The sequence below is a fragment of the Galleria mellonella genome, unplaced genomic scaffold (genome assembly GCF_026898425.1).
Source record: "Galleria mellonella isolate WM207_F2 unplaced genomic scaffold, CSIRO_AGI_GalMel_v1 utg40, whole genome shotgun sequence".
NCBI lineage: Eukaryota > Metazoa > Arthropoda > Insecta > Lepidoptera > Pyralidae > Galleria > Galleria mellonella.
Genome location: NW_026442094.1, coordinates 731,292 through 745,687, shown reverse-complemented (window position 1 = coordinate 745,687; position 14,396 = coordinate 731,292). Strand labels below are relative to the sequence as shown.

The 14,396-nt window shown below is 32.2% G+C and overlaps 1 protein-coding gene across 2 annotated transcripts in view; it reads left to right on the top strand.

Annotated features, from left to right (window-relative positions):
- The window catches only part of LOC113520220 (DE-cadherin), a 311,477-nt gene that overhangs the window by 219,654 nt on the left and 77,427 nt on the right, over positions 1 to 14,396 (top strand). The window contains exon 3 of one of the 2 annotated variants that reach the window (XM_052898053.1): positions 3,939 to 4,041. The exons of the other annotated variant lie outside the window; for it this stretch is intronic. Coding sequence (XP_052754013.1) covers positions 3,954 to 4,041 — 88 coding nt within the window. The 5' untranslated portion in view covers positions 3,939 to 3,953. The remainder of the gene's footprint in view (positions 1 to 3,938; positions 4,042 to 14,396) is intronic. 2 annotated transcript variants of the gene reach the window in all.

Below are 14,396 nucleotides of genomic sequence, written 5' to 3'. Positions count from 1 at the left end.
CAAAAAAATTTTAAATATAGAGTTAGGATACTACATATCTATACTACTATAATTTTTAGGGAAAGACAAAAAAACAATTAGGGTAGGACGTCTATCAGGTCAAATATTAAGAAATAAACATGTTTATAAACAATTTTTGTTTCTTAATTAACGGTCTAATAAATTCTCAATTTGTTAATAGTATATATATATATATATATATATATATATATATATATATATATATATATATATATATATATATATATATATATATATATATTCTTTATTGCACTAAAACATACAGTAACAACAATAAGTTAATAACAATGTTAGTTAGATATTTACAATTTAAAATTTTTACTCTACAATGATTGGTTCCATCCTTTTCACTTCTATAATATCTATTATGCGTATAAAATCAAAAATCAACTTTAATTAATAAAATTTGCATACTTCAATATCAGAACAAAGAAGTCAGCTCTTAGCATATTCCAATTTAAATTTTGTGCCTCGAAAGTTCCAGCAATGACAAAATTTGGTAAGAATAATATTGATTTTGGGGTAAATTAACTACGTATAAATTCGTAACCGTTTAAGTTTAATGTCAAATATTATTGTAGCAGTTCATTTATAAGGTTAAGATTGGTTTCTTCGTAGTCGTTAACGCACACTTGAGTTAGCTTTGCATTGTCATAGCGCTTATGCGTTGGCTGAAACAAAGTTTGTTTAAGAGATTATTAGCCAAATTTCGGCCAGGATTTCTTACAATAAATTTACTTTGTTCAATATTTATACTTAATATTTACAAGTTGCAAGTAACGTTTTTCTAGAAACGATCTAAGTATTTTCTCTACAGGATTTATTTTTTTCTGTGTAATTCAGATTATTGTTTCTCTTCCCATAACGACGATGGAAGCCAACATAGAAATCAATCACCGTCTGCTTAATCCTATTATATTTATTAACCCAAAAATATCGTTGAGACAGAATTAGAGTTACTACGAGTATATATCGACGCTGGAAAGGAAAAATGTTATTAAGCGGCACTTTGTCTGATATGTTATTTCTGAGTATATTATTGAATTTACTTTTTTCAATGTTGGGTGTTATATTTAATAATAACTTAATATGCAAGTTAGCAGGAAAAAGCAACAAAAGAAGATCTTTTCTTTTAGTTACTTTCTACAATTTTTTATTGTGTAAACCAAACTTCTTTTTGCTACTTTTTATTAATATAAAACATGTTTTTTTTTTAATGGGGTACACCCCATGGAATGGCAACCCCGTCTTTACCATAAGTGTATGTTGGCGTAGCACCAATGAGAAATGATAGGTGAGGATGAGCAGGTCAGTTGATGACCCATCGTGACGAATTTTAAAAGATTTAATCACAATGGTTTCCAAGGGAATTTTATTTTTTCGTGTTATAAAATTTAATGATGAGCGCTTAATACATTTTGCCCTTATCATGTGGTCCCAACGTAGAATGGTCCACCTCTTCCTTTACCGTGTGTCGTAAGAAGCGACTATAGAAACTTAATGGTTAGCATGATAGATGGAAGACGAATGGGCATTAGCATCCATCTTATAACATCACCAAAGCCTAACTGCGGTTGCCTGCCACCCGTAACAACCTCTGCTCCCCCCCCCCTCCAGCGTATGATGAGATCTATTTTCAGCAGGGGGTAATTAACGACTGATATGGTACGGCACATTTTGTCTGTCCAGCGTTTACATGCCATATATGTTGAAATTGAACGTAGTATTTCACCAAACGCGCTATTCCACAATTATATGTCAAATGTCCAAGTAGGTAGATATTCGAATCCGCAAAACGGATATTGATTTAGGTATTCGCTTAATTAAAAGGCAGTCCTAGCTGGTAGATTCATGTCGCATACCTATTACGTATCGGAAGACAATAAAAATTAGAGCAGAATTTATATGATTATTGATTTGCCTTTAAAGGAATTACTGTAATTCCATTTGGGTAGTTGAAGATGTATTTAACGTTAATTGTAAGTACTCTGTTGTTTATTGGCGTATTGAGTATACAAAATGTTATAAAGGCTATACTTTTAACCGACTTCAAAAAGAAGGATTTTTTCAATTCGGTTATTTTTTTTTTTAATGTTTGTTACCTCGTAACTCCTTCAGTTCTAAACCGTTTTAGATTTTTTTATCTGAAAGAATACTTACAGATTGGTCCCATAAAAACTTCATCAAAATCGGTTCAGTAGTTTAAGTTTTACACCAAAATCACTAGTTTTGTCACAATTTAAGTCAGTTTCTTTTTTTGTGAAACGTAATCTTGAATTATGTGTTGATTAATTAAACATTATGGGACATATTGGAGCCGGTAATAATTATCGGTCTCTTTTTAAATTAAGAATTTCGCCAGAAAGAACAGCCAAGATTGTCTATAAAAAGAAAAATATATAAATGCAAATATAAAAATGTCGCGGTGTTCCTTTACGCTAATCTCCAATCATACAACTCAATCGATATTAATAGATCTTTTTTATGCAACTTAAAATGGCAAACGAGCCGCCGGCCTGATGGTAAGTAATAACCGTCGCCTATGGACATTAACATTATCATGGTCATAATAGAGTATACTGTGTCGCCCATGATACCATTCATGCGTTCACATTCTTGAGGTATGTGTATTGATTGTTCCAATTTAAGGGATATGATATTTTTTATCCTGACAGGAGAAAATTAATTCGTTGTTTTTCCGTGGGTGTTGGTTCGTCTAAGGGAACTTAATAGTCGAAGGATGGGCAGCAGCGTCCCTGTTAAGTGTGGCGACTACTGGCAAAATCCTCCCAAAGGTAAACTGCCATAAAAAACGGAGCCGTTTTTTATGACCGTTTTTGGGGGAGGTCTGTGTTCAACAGTGGATAAATAACAGCTAATATGATAATGTTGATGATTCGATATTTAAAAATTTTAAATGCCCAAGCGCACAAAGTTACTACATGCCCAGCGTTAAACGTTGAAGTGATATAAAAATGAATATTCATTTGGATACTCATCAGTTCACTTTACAGGGTGTTACCGCTTCACGCTGGGATCGTAAATACGTAGGTGGGTCGGCAAATGCCAAGCGCCCCGTTAATTCACTGTCTCTACCCTTAATAGGGCACGGGGTAAACATAAATCGACGCCATAGTAGAAACACCTAAGTGGTTTTGGATTAATCAACTGGCGAAGTGAACGATGAGGACATTTAAGAGAATATATTCTGCAAGGTGAAGGAGTCCTCGTTACCGGGGTGCATGCATGAGCTTAGATAATTAAAGTAGATGAAGCAGGAGGATAAGAAATGTAAGGATAGAGGGGGGCCTTTGTAATAAATTCAGTATACGTCTGTCTAGTGCCTATCTAAAGAAAAGTTTGATGCTGCTAGTTACAGTATTTTGTTAGGCATCAATGGTATTTAGGCGCCTCTCACACTGCCGCAGAAACAGAATGCTACTGAGAGCAATCAGTATGTGAAGGAACGCTGTCAGTGTATATATAAAGCACCTTAGTGTTCAATTAAAAAATATAATTCAATCTCACCGCTTCATATGTCATAATAGAGCGATATTTACTTATATTAATATAATCATTAAAAAATAAACTTAAAAAAAAAATAAAGGTCGTAATTGTTGCTGACGTACTGGTAGCCACTACATTGGGCAACCTTTTTATATTTCTTTTTATTTTGTATAAAATTTTTTACTTTTCTAATAAACATCTAAAAAGTGGCAATAATCATAAAATAAAAATAGACATTTATTATAAAAACAAAAATATCTCATCTGTGGAAACGTTTAATATGTTTTTATAGATACGTATTACTAAGTAGGCACAGGAATTGAATTGTACATTCTTATAATAAAGAACACAAAATACAAAACTGAAGCGGCTAACAATATCGGAGATTAATAAACTATTCTTTGTTGCAGGTAACAGAGTTATCGATGATGCATCTCTTTGGTATGCAACCGCGGCGTGTTAGTGGACTAGGCGGTATTTTAATGGCCTTTGTTCTCCTAATAGGTATAAACTGTAAGTCTAGACTTAGCTGATAAGCATACGCCATATTTACGGCTTGTGCCTTAAACATTTCTTGTTTTAATTTGCTTATTTACAAAAGCGTGTGCAATAAAAAAAAAATCTATGATACTGTATGAAATATCTTAATTGATAAAAAGAACGCGTTATATCCCTTGCATCAAATCAGAACATTTAAAAAATATCCATTATTCACTTTACGAGCATATATATATAATTGCATATATATATACGAGTATATATATATATATATATATATATATATATATATATATATATAATAATCATTTATGCATATTTTATCTTTTCTGTTATTGGAATTAACTCGATCATTTAGGTAAACTACGATAATTTACCTGAATTATCTGCATTCAATATTATATTATAATGCGAGAATTATAATACTTGCATTGTTATAACAAGGGACAGAATAATAGAATAGAACCAGATACACGGGTCGCTGTACAAGTCTAATGTATCTACATACTAGGTACTTATGTGTCACATAAATTATAAAATTTTATTTAGCGCCACATAACCTTTTGTGCAAGTCCATAAATTTGTGCCTACATGTTTAGGCGTATTGTTGATCTGTCTTGTTGTGGTGTATGTTTACGTAGGGTTACCAATTTATCATAGAAATTTATAAAGTCCTAACAGAATTCTGGACTTTTGAAAAAAGTCTGAACATTTTGCTTACAAATAATAACACCAGACGGAAAGTAAAAAAGAATTTTAATAATAATCAAATTTATTATAACCAAAAAACATGCCACAATTATACATGTTATTCCCAAGACTTCACACTAGGATTCTCTGTGCCGCGACATCATAGACCCTCGTCTACTTACTTACAAATCTTATTAAGTAATTTACTATTTTTTTTAATAACAGTATATTTACAAATTTAAATGATACTTAAATCATTAATTGAGAACACTTTTGTGTGTATTATACAATGTAGGAAATAAAAGAACATAAGCAATAGATGTATTTATTAATTGTATAAGTACAATAATCGATCTTTTTGCTGAAAGCAATGTATTTAAGATAACCTTTATCTCAACTAACCTAAATCTTACGCGTACCGTACTGTTATTGGAGTAATTAAACATTAATTAATTGTTTCTGTCTAAATAAAAATTGAGACCAAAATAAAAGTCCGGTGAAATCCGGACACATGACAAATCCAGACGGATGGTGACTCTAGTTGTATGTCGATTATTATCAGATATGTTAACGTTTGAGTAGCTGTAAACAATGACATAACCATGTATGATGTGTACATAAAGGATTGTAATATTATAATATAGTAGTCATATTGTCATTGTGTTTACAAAGCGTCTTTTATGGTTTTGTGGACACCATGGAGTGGCTTTTGTCATTTCATTTGTATTCAGTCTCATGGTATGGTTTTCTAAGTTTTATGTCTAAGCATTATTTTTTTACGAGTGTGACTTACGACTTACCTGATCATAAGGGGTTGTCAATTAAATTACGTGAAGTTTATATTAATTAATTTCAAACGACTTCAAAAAAAGAGGCCTTTCGGTTGTGTTTTTCATATTTGTTACTTCAGAACTCTGTCATTTATAAACCGATTTGGATTTATTCTGATAGGAAATAGATTTCTGTTTAGTCCCATAGATATTTACCAGAGGAAGAGTTTGTACAAAAGTCGATTGCTTGGGTACCTCTGTCCCATTCGTGTTTCAACCGTGACGCAGTTGTGTTTGCATGGCTGCGTTTCGGTTTAAAGGGTGGGATATGGCGTGAATTTACTGGGTACAGAGGAATAACAGCTGAGTCCTCAGGAATGGCAACGCATGGGGGATATCATGGGTGAAACAGTATACTCTGTGTTGTCCATGGTACTGCTCATGTCTATAGGCGACGGTTACCACTTTCCATCAGGTGGGCCGTCAGCTTGTTTGCCATTCTAAGTTGTATAAAAAAAATATCAAAATCGGTTTTATAGTTTTTAAGTCGAAATAACTAGTTTTGCCATATTTGAAGACCTTGTTTTCTTATAGAACAAAATTTATTTTATTGAAATAACTACCAGTTTAACTTATTTGTAATTTGGGCGAGAAAGTTCGAGTAAATTTATATTTTATTATCGTCCACGTAACCGTAGCCTATATTTTTTTCCATCTTAAAACCTACTATTATGCCAAATTTCATGACCATTGGTTGAGCCGTTAAGATGCCAAGAGGTAACAAACATTACTTTCACATTTAGAATATTCTAGATACATTTTATTGTTTTCTCCATAAGATTACAATAGTAAACTTATTATAAATATAAACACAATAAAATATTATACTAAGAAAACAATGGGCCGCCTTATCGCTAAGAGCGATCTCTTCCAGGCAACCTTTGGATGGAGAAGATTAATTATAAACAGTTTGATTGTAGGCACGAAACTCTGTTCGTTTTTTTTAAATATAAATATTAGAATGGATTTAGACTCCCTCTTGGTGAGATTTGATAAAAGTAGTGGAACGTCACCCCCTCCCCTAACGGTCTGTCTACTTGGTTAATATAAGTCTTATTGGAATTGCAGAGTATAATTGCTGGCTATTCTTGCTTCAATATTATTAGCCAACTGAAGTTCTCGGATTTGCCATTAGCAATACTCAGTAATAGATAAAATAATAATGTTTATATTTCTATTCAAGTCTCGTATTAGATTGTCCAGTTATTTTAGATTTTTAAGTGAAGCAGTCTAAATGATTTGTTCTCTATGAAGAATTATATTAATATTATTATATTGTATTTTAAATTAACTAGATTAATTTACGTGTATTTTAGTAGAGCAAAATCTACTAGTTTTGGAATCATCCGGGACTCTTAACCATGAGTGGTCGTGACACGAATGCGAACAAATAAATAAATACACGTCAGTTAATCTGGTAATAACAACTACATTAAAATATAATGTTTATTTACAAAACTTTTAACAATAAAATTATTATACTGTTTGTTTTTACTACTGTTTCTTAACAATCTAGTGACGTTGGATATGAGTGTCCTTTGTAAGAGGCTGATATAGCCTATTAATCTTTTTATATTTATTGTTTGTTGTACGTTGTCAATTTGGGATCTATTCTGCTCCCCTAAACAAAATACAAAAGAGTCTATCAATAGAATTGCTTCGATCAGCGCTCACGTAAGAACGAACAAGACAGCGCATGTTGCTATCTCATTCTATCTTATGGTTTCGTTAGCGATAACGATTCTATCAATAGATTCGTTTGTATTTTATTTAGGAGCTGTTAAGATCTAATAAGGGAATAAATAAAAACTAAATTATTAGCAAAATTTTTACTATTTTAGATTTTCTTTTATGTTATGATTTTCTCCTTTAATCACCTTTTATGACAAATCACAGGACGCCCTTTGGATAAAGAAGGCTGACAGAGCGCTATTTTATTCTCATCTCTGGAATAATCCATCAGGTCACTAAGCAAGAAAAGTTAAGATCAATTTGTTTATAAATACATTTTATGTATGAGATACTTACCGTTATTTTATTATTTCAAGTCATAAATGGTACTTTACAGTATTCGAATTGATTATCTTTACTAATACTGTGTATGTGTGCATGTATATAAATATAGCGGTCAGTTACCCCAATTTGAGGGAGATTGGTTATTTTGAAGCTAACCATAGTTATCGTCTAGATCAAGCTCTGTAAACATTGTAGCGGTATTTATTCCACGTGTCTAAATTCTTAAGACTATACACCAGATGGTTTAAAGCGATTATGACTCGCCCAATGCACTTGAGAGAAAGCATCTGGCGGGGTTCTTACCTTATGGCGTATTTATAGCGAAGCCGGCCATACCTCATCACCTGTTCATGGCATATGTCGCTAAGTTCATTTAAAAATTACAAACAATTAATTTATATGGTTTTAATAAGCATGTAAGAATATTTCTTAAAATAACAGCCCTTATTCTTGATTAAAAGTCAAAAGCCTAATAAAATGTTTTTAATTCTTGCAAAGTAGGTACACATTGAAACACGTGACAAATAAACAATCTTAAATCCTATTTTGAAATATTGCACATCTTCGTTTCTATTTTTCTAGAACTTATTAATCTTCCTAGAGAAAAAAACAAGATACTGGATATTGCCGTCTCATTCTATCTCACACTTACGGCAGCGAAAACGTTTATTCTCAGATTTTTATAATCAAATCCTAAATACATAGCTAGAGCACAATATTATTGCTTAGATGGAGAAGAGAACAGGACATCAATATATTTAGGTTTTAATAGACTTAATGAAAATGTAAAGAAACTTGTAATTAATCAAACCATAAGACTATTTCGGTGTCTATTAGAAGTACAAATAAAAAATCGATTAATTGAATGGATAATTTAATTTCTTTTCAATTTAATTAGAGTATTTCTAGGAGGATTTCAACAAAATTTGGTTACTTTTATTAAATTCTTTATATTGTGTATTTTTTTATATCTCGGATACTCTCGGTACTCATTCACGAAGACTTCTTATCATTTGCGGAATTTCGAACAATGGTCGGCTTGGAACAACGTATCTGTGTCAAGAAAAAACTTCACAATACGTTTCGCAACCTCAGGTTACATCCCGCTGGGATAAGCGATACCTTTTTTCTATTTTGACCTTCGAGTCTACGAACAGGCTTCTTTATAGATATCTCTCACTTGACCCTACTTTTACGATAGTACAACACATAATGTTCAAGATAAGTCCACTTTACCTTGCTTTAGATTTAGACAATTTTGTTTTCTCAATCGTTTGTTGATTGTTTTTGAAGAATATCGATTTTCCTACTTTCTTCACTCTATTTATTTTTTACTCTATTATGTGTAATTTTTAGTTTTTATCAACGATTCCATCTGCGACCGAGGTATATTGATTAACCAAGATAAATATTCTTCTCTATTCCGTATATCTAACAGTATATGTAGCCTATTTTTGTGACAATTGGATAAGGTGTAAAATAGTTGTATAGGAGGTACAAACTTATTCAAATTACTAAAAGCTACTAAAAAAGAATATTTTATACATAGTGTAATCAAAATTATTCATTTTCATCATATCAGCCGTTAACTGTCCACTGCTGTACAGAGGCATAAGGGGGTTTTACCAGTAGTTGCCACGCTTGACAGGCAGGTTAGCAACCGTTGTTACGCTTTTGGCGATGTTTTAATAGGGACGCTGCTGCCCATCCCTCGAGTATTAATCTTCCTTGGTCGACCAAGGTCGCCTCTTACTACAGCTACGGAAAAAAAGTCGAAAATATTTGCAACCAATTAAAGGAGTCTTGTGTCTGTATGTTTTCTAAGTATGTTTTTCCAAAAGTTGTGCAAAAAGAAACAAAAGCCATTACGTGCTAACTTCCAAAGCGTCGCATTTATCTTGGATTACATTTTTTTTATTATTTTTCCACCCATCTTTCTTTTCGAAAATGTCCTGCTTCACTGTTAAAACACTGCTTAAAAAATGCTAATAACTTTTGTTACATTCAGTATTCTGTCGTCCACTTTATTTCTAAAGTTGCTTTCGCATTGTATAAAGTATCCTATGTTTTCAGTTGGAATATAGGCCGTGTGATCTTGGCATAGAATTGATCAGCCCTTCCTTTTCTGTGAGTGTCGTAAAACTAAGGGAACTTAATGGTCGAAGAATAGGCAGCAGCGTCCCACTTAAAACATCACCAAAGCGTAACTGCGCTTGCCAATCCGCATGCAAAGCGTGACAATTGCTGGTAAAACCCCCCTTATGGAAGAAGCCCATGTTTAGTAGTGGAAAGTTAATGATACGATGATGATTACTTATTCATGTACCAAATTTTATTCAAATCTATTCATTAACTTCTTGCGTGAAAGAATAACAAACATCTATTCATTTTCACAAACTTTCCTATAAAATAATAGTAGGTTGTAGTCCTGCCAAAAACAACAATTACATTTGTACTTAAATATGTGCTTTCATCTAATTAATAGATAATGGTATCCTCGTATCTCCTGATATGCCGAAAACTTTGTTAGACTACAAGTTTTGTCTCAAAGTGTACCGGGATGTTATGTTGTTTCCTTTTTCTTTTACAACTTTGTTACAACAAGTATAATTAGTCAAACAAAGTATGATGTTCATTTTTCATAGTTACCGAAACTGAGATATCTACTACATGTAATCATTAGTTTCAGTTTGTTTTCTTTATCAACTCTCTGAAATTATGCTTAGATAAACAGTTTTTCTTGTCACTTTTTATATGGAAAACAAAAGATGTATTTATACGAATCCAAAAAATAAAGCTTTTCTCTCTGTCCAATAGTGTATTTTTATAATGCAGCTGGTTTGAAGATATGTATGTAGACAAATGCACATGTGTTTAAAAATATTTTTAAATGCGTAATCTACATTCAGGAATATTACTAATGTAATAAAATTATAACTAGATAATGTTTGTACATGAGAGATATTTGAGTAAAATTAATATAAGACCAGATGTCAAAACAATATTTTTTAATAATTTTGTCTGTCTGTCTGTTTATTTAGACATCACGCAGAAACTACTACACCAATTGGGATACGGTTTTCACAATTATGTTTTTAAAGATCTAACCTAAAATCTGCTATATATTTTATCTTGATACACCAACTAGAAGTGGCCCATTTTTCTAAATCAGAAATCCATGTTTACGAGTTAGCGGGCAAAAAGTTAGTCCTAAATAAATTAGTTGAACATTTTTACTTCCTGTTCGCTAACGTTCTCATAAATACAACTATCAGAAGGTAAAATTTTTCCATTTATTTTATAAATATAGAAGTGTTTAAAAGCTATTTGGACAGTTTTGAGTGAAGTCATACGTTCCAACTGTCAGTCAGTCACCCATCCCACATTAGGATTAAAATATTTAAATCTAAAAGATGAACAGTATTAAAAATCACGTAGAGTTTATCACTAAAACTAAAAAGTCTATAACTAACTAAATGTATGTAACTGAAATAAGGCGGTCTTATTTTCAAATTTCATTTTTAGGATTCACCTAAAAATTTAAACGTAGGCCTGCTTTAAACGAAACGTTTTTGTATAGAAACTATCTTGATAAAGTACCTACTTAATTAGTTAATAAAGGTAGCTAAATTGATAACAGATACAGCCTAGTAGTTCGCGACATTTCAAATTTGCAATCGGAAATTTGCCCTTACAAACAAAGCTAAGAAGGGCTGCATTCTCTATACTCATGCTTCCTCCGCTCTGTTATGATGCTTTTGATCCCAAATTATTTAAAGACAAATAGGAGCGTCATTATAAACTGTTTTGTACCATTGAATCCTTTGAAGTCACTGCGCACCAGTACCCCAATTACTCCTTGTTGATAAACAAAACTAGATCCCATTTCGGCTCTCAACGTCGCCCCTTCATCATTGAGCGGTTTAACAAAACATCCAGAACATGCTCTGTTTATTTTTGTATCCGATCTTGACAGATAATGTAATGTGTCAGCCGATTGTTTTTACAACCCGACTTTCCCTTTGTTTTTGTAAGTATTCCCACTAATTATAAGAGATTTTGTTTCAAATGTATCTATTATTTTGGTCTAATGTTTTATATATCTTTTTATTACCAGTATGCTTCTTTTTACCATTTACATAAGATTGTAAATTTTTGCTTCGAGTGGCATATAATAATAGAAGTCACTAATTACAAGAAATAATTTACTATAAAAATCTACAACGTCAAAAACTACTTAAATATTATACATTATGTAAGAAAGTTTAAGTATTTATATTGACAGCTTTATTATTTATACAGTTGACAAGCTTTACTAATAAAACAATGATTGACTTGGTACAGTACAGACAGGGACGTGACTAGAATTTTACGTTCTATTTTATGTTCTCGCATAAAAACAAGGTCCTACAACGTGAAAGATTCATAATATGACGACTCGTTCATATTACGATTTGCTATGATACAGACTATATTTTGTTAGAAAATGTTTGTGATGTAATCGGCAGATGTGAAGTTATCTATTGAGGAAACGTTATACTCTGTAACTTTGAGTGGTCTTGTATGGAGGGTAGATATGCTGGAGCGTCTCCTGGTACTGTACAGTCGATGCTCATTTTATGCTCCATTATTTAGGTCGTGCCCTGTCGCTGACTCAGATATTTATATATGGGAGCGTAGCTTCCACCCGTGATATCCCTGGCATGTCACGTTCTTTGCAGAAAATAGGTTAGACCTTGTTTAATGCGATACAGTTTTTTAAATTTGCTTCCCTTCTCAGTTTTCAATTTAAACAGATATTTAAATCACATGCCAATTTAATAATAGTGAAGATGACCAAACTATATTGAAATATTTTTTTAAAACCTTTTAAGTCAATCAGGATGGCAATCAATTATACGGTTCTCAAAATGATAAGCGATAGATATAATCTGTTATAACTAGTGCTATAACTCAACGTTGCCGTTGGAGGAACTTGCGACGAAAACCTCAAATGATAATGTATTATCTGTGTTCTCTCTAAGTTATGGACAAGAACTTTGAGTCGTAAATGGAGTAAGCAGATAGAAAAGAGTGGCGAAGGCCTCTATCAATACATCTCTTGCTTCGCTGATTGTCATAACTCATCTCTTGCAACCATATCAGTTTGATAGATTTGTCATTTTCCTCAGAGCTCTATCTGATTAAAATAAATAATTAAAAATAATTTTTAATCAAATAGTTTAATGATAAGCATTTTTGAATAGTAATTTTTTATTAATCTGCCGCCCAATTCGAAATACAATTTCAGCTGAAAAGAACGGAAAAGACACAGTTGTTGCTTTTTTTTTTCAATATGAGTTAAGTGTGCAACAAAAAAATATATAGACAATGGTAATTTCAGTACTGCTGTGATATATCCTCCTGGTTTCTCTTTCTTCTTCGGATTCCTCTAGATACGACGTAAATAAAGATCATCACCCGTTTCGATCAAACGAATATCAGTATTAATTCAAACGGATTCTTTATTCCCATATTATATATTGGATAATCGATATTTAATGTATCTGTTATAGGGCCAATATACAAACCTACCCATATTACTTACCCATATATCTGATCATAATAGGTTAATGTAGATTAACCATCTAACTACTTTCTCATTTCACTTCGCGTTCACTTTCGCACCTCCAATCATAATACCCGGTAATTCTAAAGCTATACCTATGTATTTCACCCTTGAAACCGGAACACAACATGTAAGAGCAGAAATAACTTGTGAAGCAATTAACTGATTATATTTCCGAATGAAACGCTACCTTCTGAAATTAACAAGCTATCACAGGGATTATCTATTTGAATCGCTAAGTTAATTTCTTGGAAGTCCAATTCTCAGCAAATTGTTGATAGGCATCTCATTCATTAGAAACAAAGGTACCAAATTGATACAGCCTGATCGTAAACCATCTGTACCTATTATTTGCCATGAATAGAGTTAATGGGAGAACCGAATTAATATTGAACACCGATTTAACAACGACAGGGTGAGCACGCCATAGATTAGAGATTATGAACTTTGATTGTTACCTATTTTTTTTTTTAATAAAATAAATAAGAATATGGCCTTGAGGCGTTGTCAAAGAATCTCAGTCATAGATACTATTTTTATTTGCAGCTTAAAATCTTATTCATACATAAATAGAAATCTTGTATCACGTTGTTTGTTCACGTTAATCTCTGAAACCACTTGACGGACTTTAATGAAATTTTGTAAATATGTAATGTTTGAACTTGAAAGAAAGGATATTTTTTATCTCTGTAGATGCCCATTGCTGCCATAAACCACATTTTAGCTAAATTTAATTGAAATCGATTCTAGCGGCAGTTTCTAATCGATTATATCAACAAGAATATTACAGATTTGAATATTTGACGACTTCCGTGATTTATTGGTTTCACTAAGTTATTTAATAAAATCCTTAGTATCCTCATTTTCCTGTTAAAGTATAGGTATACTGTGGCATTCTTGTCTCGGGTACGGCACTGTATTGTTGTTACCGCAGATTGATCGGACATATCAGTACGTGGAATTTAGGAATTGAATAGAGCTTTTACTGCTCAGGAATCGGATTAATTCATCGTATCATTCCGAAATCGATAATAGTAGATATAAGTAGTATCTATGTCTATACTAATTGAGGGATGGGCAGCAGCGTTCCTCTTAAAATATCACCAATAGCCAAATTGCCAATGCGCGTGCTAAGCATTGTAATTACTAGCAAAATCTCCCCAAAAACCATTAGTGGTAACTAATGGTAAACTGAAACGAGTGGATTGGAACGGAACCATACCTTA